Genomic DNA, 17,899 nt, shown 5'->3' on the forward strand with positions numbered 1-17,899 from the left:
CTTCAGCACAGTAATTCTCAGTCTGTGGGTGGTGATCTCTTTGGGGAGGTCAAATGACCCTCTCATAGGGGTTGCCTAAGACCACCTGCATATCAGGTATTTATACTATGATTCACAGCAGTAGCAAAATTACAGTTATGAAGTATCAATGCAAACAATGTTATGGTTGGAGGGGTCACCACACCATGAGGAACTGTATTAAAGGGTCACAGCGTTAGAGTGATCGAGAACCTCTGATCTAGCAGGGGCAACAGCTCAGGTTGTTTCATTGTCTGCAAATTTATTTCTACTGGGTTTTCTGCTTCTTCAGACTTCTGAAACCCCCTGAAGTCTGCTGTGACTCCTTAACTCACAAGAGTCATTCTATAATCCCCCCCCACACACACACACTCTGTGTGATGTGTAATATGTGATCTGAGTGTTAACCGTAGTAAATATATTATTGCAATTAAAGGACCCCTGCTCACCACTGTCAGGACTATCAAGAAAAGCTGATGTTTCTGGCAAATTGCTGCTGTTGAAACTGTGGTCCCTTGTGTGTTTATGGTTATTCAATAAATTCTGCTTTGTACAAAGGCAAATGCATACTCATCTCTGTTTCTGACATAATATGTCCAGGATTTTTGTTGTTGGATGTTTCTGTCCCCCTAGCCAGCTCCCAACAGTTCCCAATTAACCACAAAGAGGCTTCTTGTTAATTGTAAACGTTTGGCTGATAGCTTAGGCTAGTTACTAACTAATGCTTACAACTTAAATTGACCTTGACCTGTATTTCTTGGTACTTTTTATTTTTTTGCACAGCAAGTTCACCTTGCTTCTTGTTAGGGTCCTGGAGAGGTCCCACAAAAGAAGTCCCACAAAAGTCCACGTATGCAATAAGCCAGAGCTTATATATATTATAGCACGTGCATGTGGGGTTGCTCACCTGTACAAAATGGTGACCACCCTGAGAGGGACATGAAGGCTTCTTTTAGGCGCAGCTATGGGGAGTTCCTAGGGTAGTTAGGTAATTTTATCTATGATTGGCTTAAGTGAGTGGCAATTATGTTAGTATATTTCTAATTGGCTAAGGCTAGGAAAGGCTCACTAAGGCTGTAGCTTTTCTATTTGGGGATAGGCCTGGACAAGTTCCAGGCTGTGTTCTTCCTTGGCTGCTGTGGAGCTTTGCAGGGGGTGGGGTGCTGGCTCAGGCCTAGAATACCTTGAGCTGCTGTTGGGGTCTTAAAGATTGATTGTCCTTTGTTCATGACTTCCTCAGAAACAGCCTGCTCAGTTACAAGAAGCAGGGACTGGGGCCTAATTTTTAACTGAGTTATTTGGGACCTGTCATGATATTTGCCTGGCTTCCTCACTTTTCTCCAGGTCTCTTGGCGACCCCTCTCTTCTTCCTCCCAATGTTGTCCCCGGCTGGTTCTCCTGTTTAACTTCTTCATGCCTACCTAATGGTCATTTAGCTCTTTATTGAAGCAATGAGAACAACACATCTTATACAAAAAAGATTATTCCACAGTATGGGAGAGGGTAGGAGAAAGGGGCAGAAGGGAGGGGAACGGAGAAAAATAGTTAACTTTTTTTTTAACAGTTTAATTTGTTAACATTGCATATGCGTGTCTTTCCGATTTTGATCTTCAAGAAGGTAAAGAAGCACCAAAGAGCCCTGCTGAGGATGCTAGTGTAGCACATTGTCAGGATCTTAGAGCGAGAGGATGCAGCGGATGCTGAAACACAGAAGAGCCGATGCTGATGTTACTGACTTGTCTGTGCTCACGGAGACAGCACAAAGCAATTACAGCATCTACCGTTTAGGAGAGAGAATGGCTCACCCATCTCCATTTCCCAGATCTACTCTTATTACTGCCCTTTCTCTTACAGATACTGAAAATATCTGTAATGGAGGCCAGCAAAGAACTGTCAGTCATGAGATCTGATGTAGCAACGAGAAGCAGACAGTGCGGGAAGAGACAGCCCTGAACTGTCATGCCTCGGTTATAGGTGCATTTCACCCTGTGAGTTCTCGCCACTCACTGTCTGGTGGGAACTGGAGTAGCAATTCTGTTTTCTAATTGTGAAAGGCCGTGTGAAGACAACCATTGGATTGCATTTTGAATTGGAATGTCAGTCTTTTTGTTGCTGTTGGTTTTCTCATCAACTGAGGTGCTATGCTCTCAATAATTTCCAAATTCTAGTCATCGAGAAGAAGAGCAATGCACATTGTGCTTTATATATTGGCAAGTTCCCTAGAGCACAAAGCATCCTAAGTCCACCATTCTAAAACATTCATAGTAGGGAAGTTTGCTCATCTATTCTCCCTTTTATTTGATCTTTTAAGCAAAAACTTTTTTTTGAGCAGTTCTCACACTTGAGGTCTTGCAGTTGATGCTGGCGTTGGAGATAGAAATGTGATATCCAAGAATTCACATGACAATTGAATTACCATTTACTGTCACATTGTCATCATGAGGGTGGCAGAGAGCCGAGTAGGAGCATGGATTCTTCATAACACTTTGACTGAAAGTCACATGTATGTCACCACACCCAGGAACATCTTACTTACACACACACAAGTGCATATGCACAGACACACATATATGCACACACACACTTACCCCATTCACACAAATACTGACCAGTTTTCCTCTCGCAACAATTTGAATGCTTTGTTGACTTTTTCAAAGGGCAGCTTATGGGTTATAAGAGCGTCTATGTTGATTTTCTTTTGTACGTAGTCCGTCACTAGTTTAGGGATGTCGTCTCTGGTTTTATACCCTGTAGAAGGAAAAGACAAAAGTAACAGGATGTGAAAAATATCAGAGCTGACTGAAGGCTTGCACAATTGCCTATTTTCTAAAATTATCAAAGCCGTTCATTCATTGGTCCTTTTTTTAAGTGTCAAAGCCAATGGTGTGTCGCTAGCAGAATCCAGTCACTGACAGCACTGTAATTTCCTGGGCTATAGAAGAGCCCTACTACCTATGTTCTCATGACTATCACCATAACCCATGTGCCTAAAGCTCTCCGTTGTCCTCAGGGCGCGAACAGTTTCCTGCAGCACCTGCTGGCTGATTTACCAGACTCCTCTCCTCTGAGGCTCTAACATCAGCTGGAAGGTGAAGGTGGCAGGAAGTGGTTAGTGTCCTGGAAACAAAGGACAGCTGTGGGGTGAGGGGCTCTGAGAGTGACTGCGCTGAGTCTCTTATTTCTGTCTTCCCTTTCACAGAGGAAGAGGAAAATTTTAGCACAGTCTCATTGACGCTCACACACCCAAGGACATAAGGACTTCCCAGAAGGCCTCGCCTCCTAAAGGGCCACAGAACCTCTCTCTCGGTAGCACCATTCTGGGGACCTCAAAGTTACAGACTCAGAGGACATTCAGCATCTGTACCGCAGAAACAATACGGTATCTGACTACTGCATAATTAATTGATGTGCAGGGTTTTCACTAACCTGAAACCTGTCAGAATAACAACGAACAAGGGGGCAGCCTCTGCAGAAGATTCTTTTATCTATATTGAAATAATTTCTCTTTTTAGGGAACGAGTTTTATGAATTGGTGAGATAACTGGCTGTTAGTATCTGGCATGCCTTAAGCCTTTGCACACGCACACACACTTGGTGTCATTAATAGATTAGGATAAACACACAGCACACAGCAAGAAGGCACACATGGTGTTTGGGAATAAGGTCCTTTCAAATTTCAACTTTGGGATTGGAGTTGCTGGTAAAAATCAAGGCCAGAAATTGAGGTCTGGAGATCTGAGAGCCAGGCACAAGGCTGGTCAATCAGATACCTGGAGCCAAACACGTTCAGGTTTCCAGCTGTTGTGTGGAATCCTAGGGTCCTTCTAAAAGCCTGGAAGAGCCTCTAAGGGAGCATAGTGCCTGGCAGGAAACAGACCACAAAGCTTGCAGGATGTCAGGCTCATGAGAGGAAGGTGGCAAAGTGTCTTGTCTGAATAAAAGAGAGATGGGAACCAGTGGCCCAGTGATAGCTCAGCAGGCAATTCTCCCTCCGCTGTTTACTTCCCAGCTTCTGTCTTACTGAGTGGGTACTATTCTTGCTGCAGACCGTATAGTCCTTTGTGCTGAGCCAGAAGGCTGTATCTGATATCCCTTAGCAGCCACAGACATGGGTCTGCACCCTGTGGCACACAGTCGAGGTCATCTTGGCTATCCAAAGCTCATTGCTTCCTTTTTGATGTGAATTTCAGTTTTTTTTTTTCTCTTGCTCTGATAAAACTATCCTGACACAAGCTAGAGAGATGACTCATTGGCCGAGAGCACTTGTTTTTCTTCTAGATGACCTGGGTTCAATTCCCAGCATCCACGTGGCCATTTACATCTATCTGTAACTTCAGCCCCAAGGGAGCCGATACCCTCTTCTCACCTTCAAGGGCACCAAGCACACAAGAGATGCATATACATACATGCAGGTAAAATACACATAAAAGAAAAAATGTATTGACAAAGCAAAACAAACCTCTTTTTTTTGTGAAAGTTAACCACACACACACACACACACACACACACACACACACTGACAGCAACAAAATGGACAAAGATAGACAGTTAGCTATAAATCAAAAGCAGAATCATTTGTGTTTAGTATTCCCGGCATTCAGTTTCTTCCTAAATAGTGAGGAGAGCACAGCCCACCTTGCCATTTTCTGATACACTGTCTTCTACTTCTTCCCCTCTTCCCCACTGTCCCCTCCGAGGAGCATGCAGAGGATTCTGGGAAAAGAAAGGAAACGGAAAAGCCTACCTCCCATAATAGAAGATTTCAAGGTTCTCCCTGGGAGAAGCACCATTGGGTCAAAAGAGAGCTGTGAACCTGTTGGAGCAACTCCCATAATCACACACACTCCGTAGCTCATATTGCAAGACTTCAACGCTGAGACCTAAATGCAGACACAGAATGGTTACGATCTCAGCAGCTCTGCATGTAACTTGTAGCAAGCCTGGTAGAAATGAAGGTCCTCTAAAGATGCCTTTGACCCTCAATCGGATCAGTAGACTACTAAAACAAACAGCCTCAAAGAAATGGGTATTGTCCCATGAACCACAGGCTAGGAGAGGAAAAGGACACCAGCCAGCGTGGGCATTTGTCTCCTGGAGAAAGATCTCACAGTTGGAACATCTTGCTGGCCCACCTTACAGGATGAGACTGAAGTGCAGACAGGACCGACCAAGGGCGGGTGGGAACAAACCTTGGCCAGGACTGCTCCAATGCATGTATCTGTTTCAACTTCGCTCTCACTTCACGACCTGGAATATGGACTTGGGGGCTTCACTGGGTCCTTCCCAATGTGGCCACATTGATTACATCTTCTTTTTTTTTTACTTTTGAAATTTTAATTTGGGTCTTTAAATTGGCTTATGGAGGGTGGGTGGCCAGGCCATCTTGCGGCGCAGGTTGTGTTCTTCAACTTTGATAACAATGCTGATGTGTGCTTTCAGGGAATATGTGGGAGACGTACTATGATCAAATAGCATGCATGCTTAATATGATGCCTAGAGTAAGCTGTTTAAATTCATTAAGATTAATATCTTCGTCTTGAAGATGAAGATATTATTAATTAGCTGGGAAGGCTGATCTACAAATGAAATGGGGTAGAACAGTGCAAGGCACGCCAGTATGCTCAGAAAGGCTAGGTAAAAATGCATAGCCCTTCATCAGGACTGGACATATAGAGCCAAGCTTAGTATGCTGGAGGCCCTTGGTTCAGTTTGCAACACCCTTCCAAATAAAACAAGCAGCAGTAAACTCCTGACTTTAATAAGTTAGTGTGTTTGTGAAAGGTGCTCAAGACACATACCATGGTTTCAATGAGGCCGATGGCCTCAAAGGCAAAGTCAACACCCACACCCGTCATTTCCATCACCACCTCCTGGACAGGCTTCTGGAGCTTTCTAGGGTTGAGACAATCAGTGACACCCAAGGCTCTTGCCCGGGGAAACTTCTTCTCATTGATGTCAACCCCGATGATTCTAGAAGCACCAGAAGCTTTGCAGGCCATGACAATGGCTGAGCCAATTCCTCCGAGTCCAAAAACCACGCAGGTGGAGCCAGGGGTGACCTGCAGATTCAGAGGTGATCTTGTGTTAGTAGGAAATGAAGAGGGAGCGGGGGAGGCCTCTTTGGTTTTGTCCATGACCGAAGGAGCCTTCCTGCCATGTGGCTCCCCTTTTACCCGTAGACAGTCACTGAAAACAGCTCAAATGTGTCCTTACCTGCGCTGTATTAAACACAGCTCCAAAGCCTGTCGGCACCTCACAGCTCATGATACAGACTTTATCCATGGGAGCAGCAGCATCGATCTTCGCCACGGCAATTTCATCTACCACGGTATACTCCGTGAAGGTGCTGGTCCCGTAAAGATGATAGATTTTCTTCCCTCTGCAGGTAAATCTGCTGGTTCCATCCAACATTAATCCCGTCGGAGAGAGAATACTACTCCCCAGACCGAGCAACAAAGAAGAGAAACGAAAAGACGTTTTCAGGACTGAGTCAACCCCTCTCCCGAGGAAAGCAAATGAGGTAAGAAGTCAAAATGGGAACTAACTTCTCTTTCTCACAGAGGTTGCCCTTCGGGTGGAGGCAGTAGATGCATTTTCTACATTCTGGAAGCGGAAGCATTAAAACTTTATCTCCTAAGGAAAAAGAATAGAGAAAGTTATGCCAACTCAAGGGAGACCTGGAATACAGTCCATTGGGAACTGGTTAGAGCAGATGCCATCAATTTGTTGCAGAGGAAGGGGGCATGGTATTTGAAGTTAATTATCATTCCACTCTGGGGTAAAAAAAAAAATCAATTTTAATATAAATAGACCTGCAAGATTAAAAAGAAAAGAATTCAGATATTTGCAACTCGTGGCATTGAGGTTCAAAGACAAGAGGTAGCTACATCTAAGAGTGAAATCAGTCTTTGTGGTATACAAGGCTTGTCTGTTTGGCTCAGTGTTCCAGGAGAAAAGTAGAATCTGTGCTTACTGATATTTATTGGAAGAATGAATCATATACAAGCTAAATTAGAACCAGCACTCATTATGAGGTGCTGTATCATACTAGAACTTAAGGAAAGGCGGCCTGTGCCCTTCATCATATTCTGTCATTAAGGAGCTAAGTTAATCAAAGGAATTGACCTTTTTCAGGGCATTGCTTCATAGGTGATTGAGATCAGTCTGTGCCCTGCCCTGAGCTACTCCGTATCACGTAAAACAATGGTTTTCAGATGGATTGCCCTGAAAGATGACTTTACAAGCAGCTTTTGACTCCTTTTGGGAAAGGAGGGAACTGACTGCTCCTAGGACACCATCCAGAGATCTCAGCCCTCATAAAGCCTGTTTATTGGCTTGTCTTTCAGTTTCCCAGCTTTCCCTCTTAGGTCCCCTGCAATGCCTTGCCTCCGTAACCTACACATATAACTGTTCTGTAGTTCCTACCCTCACATAGCCACAGATGTATGTACTGTGTGCTGTGTGCCATGTGGTCAGAGTTGGTATTCGTAATTAGGATGGGAATGGAGCAACTCACAGGTGTCCCAGCCAGGGCTTGCGATCAAGGCGATCAGGAACACCTAGCAAGTTCCTGCCAACCAAACTGCTGTGCTGTGTGAACTTACTGATAGTCAGTACATTCTGACATCATGGGAAGGCACAGATGTGTTCACCCATATTCCTGGCATAGCATGCTCACAAAATATGTAAAAGAAAACAAAAAAAATCTATGACAAACTTTTGTTAGAATAATGTGATGTTATCAAGTGTTTGAAACAGGAAGGTCTGTACTGTGGGGAAAGGAAATACAAAGTCTAGGAGAAACTCTTACACATGATACTACTCTGTACAATTGAAAACATTAATGCAGACACACGTGTGTGTACTGAATAGGTCTCATGTTTTATGTTTACCAATGTTGTGATACAGTGTGTCTATTGTAATTCTTAGTTTAATTTTGGGTGGACTGGTGTGAGATAATATCCATAAGGATGAATGGATAAGAATTCTTTTAGGCTCTTGTAGTCAAAAATAAAATTGGAAGAATATGAATATTCTAATTTTCCATGAGGGAATTGAGCACAGCCTGTGAAGGACAGGTAAGAAGGTAAGTGTTCACACCCCTGAACTCCGTCTTCACCTGTGCTCTGAAACCCAGGTTGCCTATTTCTGTAGCTGATGTCTGGATGCAGATTAATGGTTTTGTCAACATATGGTGCGTTTTGAGGTCTTTATGTTACCCCGGGGGAAGAGTCAGAGTGGGAATTAGGACAGGAATTGGTGCTACATTGTAAAAAATGGAATCTACCTCTGGGCAGAGACAGGTCCTTGTCCCTCCCTTTAAAGCTAATACACAGGGCACAGCTGGAACCTGGCTAGGGAGCACCCACAAGAAACTGGGTTCATCTGAAGGTGCGTGCCCTTCCTTTCTGGCACACCTGAAACCTAACACCATCCCTACCATACCCACCATGAGTTTGGGGTCTGCTAGCCCTTCTGAGACCGGTCTGGAAAGACATAGTTATTTCTTCTTTTTCTCTCTGATGCTGGCTGTATCCTAAGGATGCTCTCACACCCCATAATCAATGCTTTGGGATTCCTTAGTCCTTTTTCTAAAGCTCCTCTCCTCGACCTGTGGCTGTATGTGTTCAGGGGAAAGGGGGCTGACCCCCATGCTGCCTCAGTTCGAGCAGCGTGACTTTCCTTCCTTCTCTTCTCCACTTCCCCTCCCCCTTCCAGTTTGCCTGCCCTGGTTCTTCCTTTTAAGCTCCAATAAACTGTCTTCATGTTTCTGTTTGAGTCTGTTCTTTGTCCTAAAGCCTATTTGTGATTTTTCTTAAATTCTTTCATTAATAAAACTAAGAACCTCGAGAGGACCTTGATTTCCCAGTTACCATTTGATATCATATGATAGCTCTGCTGGGGCTCCATGTGATTTCTGATAACACCTTTCCCCGCCTCTTAATTCCTTCCTTCCTTCCCTCCCTCCTTCCTTCCTTCCTTCCTTCCTCCCTCTCTCCCTCTCTCCTTCTCTCCCTTCCTCTCTCCCTTCCTTCCTCCCTCCCTCCCTCCCCCTTCTCTTTCTTTCTTTCAATTTATTTATTTATTATGTATGCAGGGTTCTGCCTGAGTATATGCCTCCATGCCAGAAGAAGGTACCAGATCTCATTACAGATGGTTGTGAGCCACCATGTGGTTGCTAGGAATTGAACTCAGGACCTCTGGAAGACCAGCCAATGCTCTTAACCTCTGAATCATCTCTCCAGTCCTGCCTCTTAATTCCTTAAGTGACAGAAAAGCTAAACCTCTTCCTGCATCCCTGGATAGCATCAATATCACGTTTAGTTACCTACCTGGCTTTACGGTAGCTACGCCTTGCCCGACACTCTCCACAAGCCCAGCTCCCTCATGGCCCAAGATGATAGGAAGTGGCATTTTGTCTTTCCCTTCCAGGATATGGTTATCAGTACCACAGACCCCGGAGTATAAAATCTGAAAAGATGATTAAATACATTGAGATAAAATGCCTAGTGACAGAAAGACAGACTCACTGTGTTCTCACGAATATGTGGATCCTGGCATCAAATCTTTAGATTTCCATGTTTAACTTAGAGTACTTGTAGGGCCAGGTGTGCTGGTTGGGTTTTGTCAACTAAACCAAGCCTAGTATAACTAGGGAAAGAGAAAGTTAATTGAAAAAAATTCTTCCAACAGATTGGCCTGTAGTAAAGTCTGTGGGCATTGTCTTGATTAATAACCGAGGTGGATGGGTCCTGTTCACTGTGGGCCTTGCTGTCCTGGCCTGGTGGTCCTGGGTTGCATAAGAGAGTGAGCTGAGCAAGCCAGGAGTGAGCAATCCAGTAAGCAGTGCCTCTCCATGGCCTGTGCTTCAAGTTCCTGCCTTGATTTCCCTCAGCGATGGCGTGTGATCCGAGAGGAGTAAAATGAAACAAATCCTTTCCTTCCCAAGCTGCAGTTGCTCATTGTTGAATGTTATTTTGTCTGTGTTCTGACACACAAAACTTGCCTGGAGATCAGAGGGAGGAGCCAGCCACTAGTTAACCCTAGAGGCTAGGCAGTGGTATCACACACCTTTAATCCCAGCACTTTGGGAGGAAGCAGGAAGATCAGCACACCGTGGGCTATATGGGTTTGAGCCAGTCTAGGAGAGAAACAGAGTCGAGGATTGGTGGTGCACTAGGGAGGTGGAGATGGATCTTGCTCCCCATTTGGTCTGAGAGTTTGTAGAGGTAAGAAGTCTCTAGGGGCTGCTGCTCTGCTTCTCCGATCTTTCAGCTTTCACGCTAATATCTGACTCTGGGTTTTGATGAATAAGACTAAGGAGGCTTGTGCTTCAGGTCATCGTGCGTTATCACAGCAATAGAATCCTAACTAATACACCAGGAAAACCAAAAGAAGCCCCTAGTGGGAGAGGGAAGAAAATGTTGTAAAGGAGAAGGAATAGTAGGATGTAGGTGAAAAGGAAACGGGATTAATGAGTGTAAGGCCTGCATTACTCTCTATGGTACAGTTACTCTCTATGGTACAGTTGGCGCTACTGTACCGTTTGCGAGCCAGGCAAGGGCCTGGAGGTTAAAGGAACACACAAGAGACGTGGGTCATCTGTGAGGAGAGAATGCCGAATGCTGTTTATTCAAGCTTAGGAAAAACTTTATATACCTAGCGGCTGTACAATGGAATTCCCTTTTGTCAGGTGGGAAATTACCAGGTCCACGGTGGAGTAAACAAAGGCCCTATAGCTAATCACCAAGGGGATAAAGGGAGCACAGGAACAAACAGGATGTTTAGCTGGAAATTGCAATAAGTTGTCTGGCCAGAAAGTCCTCAATATGAACCCCGGGAGGAGGGATAGACCTGTGGGCCCTAGAAGTGAGGAGGGAGGTTTACAGGAGGTAGAGGGAGATGGGAAGGTAGGGCAGAGTAGGGGGTGGGGCAGGGATAATTAACACTAGGATATTTTAAAAAGCTATATGGAAATCTACTGTTTTATGAACTTCCTAAGTGTGTGTGTGTGTGTGTGTGTGTGTGTGTGTGTGTGTGTATTTCTCCCTAGAAACCATAGGGTGCCAAATATTATTGCTAAAGGGACAGTGCCAGTGCTAGATCTGGGGTATCTCCCCCCCTTGAATTATCTGTCACGAGTGACTTAGAGACCCCCTCAAACAATATAAGCTGTGGTGATGGCTCTTGGTTGCTCACCAGGAACCTGTTGGTAAGCTCCTGCTACTGAAAACACCACAGTCATGGAAAAGTCAAGCAGATGCTGACTGGGCTGCTTTCTCTGCGCTCATTTGCTTTCATGGTCCTGAAGGTTCTCTGTGTGTTGCTGGGAGAGAAAGGCCATCAACAGTTTTATCTGCGAACTCTGCAAGCGACAATAATGACCAGCCTGGTAGGATGCATCCATGGGTGCAGGGGTGGCATAAAGGCTGCAGGGATCACCAACCACTTTCTCACTGCATTTCCGGCCCATTCCACAGGAAGAAACACAGGTCTGGTATATAAATCTGGCCTAAACCCCATGGTTGGGAGTTCATAGGCTCTAGAAACAGACCTATTCCTATTGTCTTATTGCTAAAGGGACAGAGTATCAACCTGCTCTCTAAAGACATGATGTTTACTCCTCGATTGGGGCATCTCTCAGATCTCTTCAGCAAAGCTTTTTTTGTGCTGTGGACGACAGCTAATGAAGAAACTCACAGCTGGTTAAAGTGCAGAGAGTATGTACGGCACTCTCTGCTGTCAGTGGGACATCTTCGTCACACACCTCCCCAAGGCTGGGGCCATCTTGTGGAAGAGGGGTTGGAAAGATAGTAAGAGCCAAAGGTTGAGGAAGACCAGGGAGAAACAGTGTCCTCTGGACATGACAGGATGGATGCACCCATAAACTCACAGCGGCTGTGGTCACCAGCACAAGATGAAGCCATTTAGCATCCCAGGGTTTCCAAGCTCACGCCTAGCTGAGAAACAACTGACAGTTGGTGGCTGCTACATGAGTAAGTTTTCTTTAGGAGGATGGTCCTGGGTAGGCCAACTGTGCTCCAGTGACCCTCACTGTGCATATATGAGCAGCGTAAACTGGTGCTGTGAGCCACAACTATTATAAAGTAAAAGTACAGCTGACAGATCACTAGAAAAACCCACAAGTGTGCACCTTATGGGGAACCTGATATGCAAAGCTTTGGGAATAGCTATCGTTTGGATAGTCACTGTCAATTCTGTAGAAATAGTGTGAAGTCACGGCTTTCTCCCTCCCATTAAGGGATTCATCCCAAAATATCCCAGCAGTGGATAAATCATCCTGTAAACCTGACTTATCCTGCACTGGCAACTGGATGACCTCTCCCACACCATGGGGCCCTGGTGTGGAAGCATTCACTCAGTCAAACCTTTGTTCTCAGAGTCAAATCTACATAAAGCCAGTCCCCCATAATTATCCTTATTGACAGGACTTATTGGCAAGAAAGGAGCCCTAGGCAGGAGGCACTGAACAGAGACAGTATGTCTGCTCTTACTGATTGATAAACAGGTTTGGGTAGCCCTGAGTTTTTTAACAGGCAACTCAGGAGAGTATGATCTACTGGCCTTTGTTCTACCCTAACAAACTATTAATATTCTCTACTTACCTTCACCTTTCATTTGACACAAAGTCTTAGTCTAGGTACTTAGCTGTTTGAAACTTTACCCCTAAAATGTATAGGACAAAAGCTTAGCTCGCTAAACCAGCCCCAGAAACTGGACCCAGTGAACTGTTAAGAAGAAAAAGGACATGAAGTAGGAAGAGGATGGGGATGTGGGCAGGGGTGAATATGTTCAAAACATATTGCATGCATGCATGAGGCTCTCGAAGAATGAATGCAATTATTATATTAAAATACCTGGTTATAAAATTATTGAGTCTTGCAGAGAAAAATAGGTTACAACTTCAAGTGACATCATTGTGCCCACAGAACACAACACGGAGTTTCTCTTTTCTTCATAATTTTGCCCCGACTGCCTTAACTTGGCAAACACTAAATTCTTTCTGGCACTTTGTTACAAACTGCAGGATGTGTTCAATACAGCAGGAACTTTAGGGCATATCTTGTTACATGAACTCACAGGGAGGGAAACCTGGGTAACATTTTGATGTTCTCCCCTGAATTCCATGCCAAGCAGTAAAACAGTCTAAACCCCAAGCCTTTCTGTGCCAGCTTTCCCATGCCCATCCTGCGTGCTGTTTCATGATACCAGCTAACATTGCAAAAAGAGACCTGGAAAAGCCTTTGAAGCCATCTCCGAAGGTTCTTCTGCCCTATACAGCTTCCTTGCCTTTTCCTCTTGGCAACAGTTTTCTTTCTCTAACTCTTCCTATTCAAAAGGTCACTTAGTTGCCCTCGGGGGCACAGAGATGCCACAGCTGGATGGAGCTGGTGGCCAGTCAGATCAGTTTCAGACTGCATATTTCCCCTGGAACATGTTGACAGAGCTAACAAGTTTTATCTAGACATTCTCTTTATTTTTGTTATTTTTTTTTCTGGCCCGCAGAAATTGATCCTTGGAACGTTCCAAATTCTTTGTAAAATTGCTCTTTCGCTTTGGCAATCTGCTCACTTTGATGTTATTTTCTTTATTCCTCTGGGCTCTTCCCGGATGGGAGATGTTTATCTGTGTGTTTTCTTGGTCTGTTTATTCAGGCCATTGATCCAAGCAGTTACCTGGCAGTCCCATCCCTCTCTGTCCTTTTGTTTACTTGATGCTTCTAGTTGCCCCAGAATCTCATCTCTCTCTGCCCTTTTGCTTGTTTGCTTGCTGTTTTCAAATGCCCTCTCTGGTTGGTCTTGAGGGAAATCAGTCTAGTCTGGTCCACAGCTATAGATCTGCAGAAATTCAGTGGTGTCAGCGTGAACTATTAATTTTATCTTTGCCTGGTTTTCTGTGTTGAGTTTGCTGCTGTTTGCTCACAGAGTTTCCAGGCCTCTCTTAAATGCTTATCACCAAGATCTTGGGTATGGTTTGGGTGTGGTCTGCTTCATGAGAGGTTCACATGCTAGACTCTTACCCCCCAGCATAGCAAGTATTGAAAATCAGCAATGTCTTTGATGCATGGGCACTACCCTCATGAATGGCTTAATGTCTTTCTCAGAGGACTAGATGGAGAAGCTCGTGAGACGATTCATCAGTTAAGAATGCTTTCTGCTCCTGCAGAGGACCTGAGTTTGTTCTTAGCACCAAAGTTGGGTAGCTCACAACTGTCTGTCTTTCCAACTTTAGTGTGTTTGTGGCCTCTAGGGGGCACCAGGACACAAGTACACACACACACACACACACACACACACACACACACACAGACACACACACTTTAAAAATGAAATACATCTTTAAAATGGATTAGGTCTCATGGAATGCATTAGGACTAGCAGTCCCCAGTATAATAGCACGTGGAGGGAGGTAGTCAGCTTCAGATGAAGCCATGAATTCACAGCTTCTGTCTTTATGAAGAGAGAGACCAGGAGCTTCTTCCTTTCCACGTCCCCTCTTTCTCTCTCACAGAAAGGTACATCAAGAAGATGAGCATCTATGTATGTATGTATGTATGTATGTATGTATCTATCTATCTATCTATCTATCTGTGCCAGTATGAGAGCTTTTATCAGAACCAGGCATGCTGGCTCCCTCATCTAGAAGACTTCCAGACTATGGAACTGTGAGAAAGTAAATCTTCTCTAAAACACACGCATGATGGGATTCTGTGTTGGTGGCTGGAGCAGACCCTGGTGAGGTGGTCCTGTCTAGAGCAAACTTTTCCTACAGTTGAGAATGGCAGAAGAAGGTGGGTGATTAATCCCTAGAACTCTAGATCTGTCATACCTGGAGTGGAGAACCTCCCAGGGAACAAGTGTGGGAGGGGGGCCTGGGCCTCATAGCCACTCCCACTGCAGCAGAGCAACTGCTTTTGTCTGAGTCTCTTGTCTCCTGATGTAACAGAATATCACCGATTATGTCATTCTGACCCTATCGGTTTATTTGGCTCACAACTGTGGAATCTGGTGAATCTAAGACCATGGTCTCTCACCCAAGGGCCCACCTTCTGTTACAACATGGCAAACAGCAGGTGGATGTGTGCGATATAAAGAGGTAGGTGGGTGCAGAATCGTGCTTTTGTTAGGAGCCTGTAAGAAATGTCTTCCTATAGGAACAGCTTTAATCCATTCGTGAGGGCCAAGGCCCCACGATCCACACACTTACTTCTTAGAGACATTGTCCTGGAATCTTTATAATGGCAACCACACTTTAACACAAGTCTGGGAGGACACCTATAGCCACCGAATAGTTATATATCAGAATAGCTCTGTAACTGTTAAAAAGCGAGCTTTAGGAACTAACAGTTGTGTTGATTTCCACCAATCTTACTTTGTGTGTCTATGAGTTATGTGTGTGTGAATGAGCTTTCTTGTGTGTATGAGAGAAAGAGAACTTTCTGTGTCAGTGTGTGTGTGTGTGTGTGCTCTCTTCCCCCACCCTCCTCTGTGTGTGTGTGTGCGTGTACGTGCGTGTGCCCACACATGCACCAGAGGTTGAAGTCCAGATATCTGTCCTCATTTGCTCCTCTATTTTTTGAGATAAGGTTCCCCACTGAACCAGAAACAGAGGCTCATCACTTTGGCTTCACTGGTTGACCAGAAAAGTCCGGGGGATTCTCCTGTCTCTAACTCCCAGTTACAAATGTATGCCTCTTGCCTGGCTTTTATGTGACTTCACTGATCCCTCCCCAGTCTGATTTCCAAATCCAAAAATCATTAGTATTTTAAAAATATTACCGACCACTTAGTATTTATCTGTCTTAGGATTGTGACATTTTAACAAAATGCAACAACCGCATTATTACTAGACACTAATATCAATCTGTATAAATCATAGGAACTCTTAACTCTCTTTAATATAGAATACCATGTTTCCTAAATTAAAAAAATCATTGTAAACACACACATATATACGTTTATATCTACTCAATGTATTACCATTTATATTTACCTTAATTCGGACCTCACCAGCCTTTGGTGGATCAACTTCAACCTCCTCAATGGAAAGGGGGGCATTGGTTGTCCAGGCAACAGCTGCCCGGCATTTGATGACCTAGATGCATGCAAAAATGAAGTGATGATGTGTGTTACTGCTAATGAACAAGAAACAGTGAGATAAGGAGTCCAGTTCCCATCTCCTACCCTGAGCAGCCATCCTGTTTGTCTCCTTTAGAGGTGAAAACAGCTACTTATTCATTGGAAACAATCTCTTGTATCTTTTATGTCTGATTAAAATAAAAACTTAAACAAAATGTTATAATGTAAGTTCACCTCTATATGCATGTATGTACATATACATATAATACATATATACATATATATCGTACTTATACATCATAGTATACCTTCTTTTAGCTTCAGAGAGCTGATTGGAATTCTTAGTTGATTTCTCTGTATTTAAAATGCCACAAAGTACCAATGTTGGTTTATGAAGCCCAGTTCTGCTCTCTGAGCTTAAATTCCTGCCTTGTATTTTCTACCATTGCTTACTTACCTGGAGATTAGACTCTATCACGCAAAGAACCTGGTAAGAAAAGACTAGCAGCACCTTGGAAGTAACATGAGAAACACTTCCCCTCCTACTTTTCTAGCCCAAGTTCATCCTAGTGAAATAGGGCATAGAACATTTAATTTGCCATTATAACTGACTTCCTCTGTCTTATAACATTGATTCATTTTAGTTTGCAAATCTCCAATCTTCGCTTTTTTCTACTGATTTTCCTTTATTAATAGATATTTTGGAGATAAGTATTTAAACATTCTCTTTATAAATTTTTCAGGATTGATTAAGTTGCTTATCTCTTTAACACAAAAATAAAGGGAAGATGGGAACACAGCCCCCCCCCACTATCACTAATTATGCAATTCCCCAAAATTTTGGAAACTCATAAGGGACAGCGTATGTGCAGTGCAATGGATGAGTCTCACCCTGGGAAAGCTACCTCTGAGATCACAGTATCTCCCATTGGGGCTAAGTTTCTAAGCTGTTTCTTTAAATGATAACAGTTCTTATTTTATTATGATTTTCATAGAGATTCTTCTAAAACTGACTTGCAAACTACCAGGAGTTCTTCCTTTATGCAAAGCATGCTCTCAACAGAGCCTTAATTAGCAAAGCATATCTACTACCAATTATGACCATCCAGGGGACCGCATTCCAGGAGCTAACCCTGACTTACACTGCTGGGTGTTTTCATGGCGAGGCTGGCTTGCTCCATCTTTGCTTCTGGCGGGTTCAGAACTGAGGTCCTCTCCGTCTCTAGTGCTCACCTTCTGAACTGAGTGAGCACTGATGTCTTCTTACTCTCCAGAGTGACTCAACCACTGTGCATTAACCTGAGAGGGAGGGGAAGGGAAAGAAAGAAATGACAAATCAAAAGATGGAAAAAGGAAGGCAGGCCTGAAGCCAGGAAGGAAAGATGGGTGAAGTATAAACAGGAGAGAAAAGGAAAGTATGGTTTTAGATGGAAAGTGAAGAAAAAAGATGAAGGAAAAACATCAGCTATTCTGAAATGAATTTTCCGCTGAGTAGTTTGCCAATCGTGTCTTCTGATCTCGATACAACTGCTATCAACTTGTTCTTAATCACGCCTTTCTGTGCAGAGACTGACCTTCCTAAAGAATTATAGAATTAGCTTGCCTTGGGGTTTGAACACTGTTTCCTGTTTCAGATGTTTTGAGTCTGGGCGTGGGCAGGCATGGAATTATGAGGAGAGATGTACAAAACTGTGAGGAAAGAGAAGAATTTAGAAAGAGAAGGACAGATTGGTGAAGGATGCTCGGGTAGGGGTGGGCGTAAGAGGAGGAATGAAATCAAA

The 17,899-nt window shown here is 44.0% G+C and overlaps 1 protein-coding gene and 1 non-coding gene across 2 annotated transcripts; both read right to left on the reverse strand.

The window, feature by feature from the left end:
* Positions 1–1,693: 1,693 nt before the first annotated feature.
* On the reverse strand, positions 1,694–17,299 carry LOC121450036 (alcohol dehydrogenase 1-like). Its single transcript, XM_041654711.1, has 9 exons — positions 17,261–17,299; positions 16,033–16,134; positions 9,351–9,489; positions 6,564–6,651; positions 6,232–6,451; positions 5,817–6,077; positions 4,763–4,898; positions 2,628–2,766; positions 1,694–1,718 (listed from the first exon to the last, which is right to left on the reverse strand). Exons 1-9 carry the CDS (start codon positions 17,297–17,299, stop codon positions 1,694–1,696), a joined length of 1,149 nt encoding a protein of 382 aa, XP_041510645.1.
* Positions 16,898–17,060, reverse strand: LOC121454200. The gene has a single exon (XR_005975188.1). It is a non-coding gene; the product is annotated as a U1 spliceosomal RNA (small nuclear RNA).
* Positions 17,300–17,899: the final 600 nt, after the last annotated feature.

Source organism: Microtus oregoni, unplaced genomic scaffold, assembly GCF_018167655.1.
Source record: "Microtus oregoni isolate MIOR12 unplaced genomic scaffold, Mior012 000000F_ref0000247, whole genome shotgun sequence".
NCBI classification, from domain to species: domain Eukaryota; kingdom Metazoa; phylum Chordata; class Mammalia; order Rodentia; family Cricetidae; genus Microtus; species Microtus oregoni.

Coding starts and splice junctions, on each gene's coding strand:
- LOC121450036 (XM_041654711.1), bottom strand. CDS start 17,299: ATGGAGCAAGCCAGCCTCGCCATGAAAACACCCAGCAGT. Junction 9,490..16,032: donor CTGGTGAGGTCCGAATTAAG/GTAAATATAAAT, acceptor TCATCTTTTCAG/ATTTTATACTCCGGGGTCTG. Junction 6,652..9,350: donor CGTAGCTACCGTAAAGCCAG/GTAGGTAACTAA, acceptor CTTTTTCCTTAG/GAGATAAAGTTTTAATGCTT.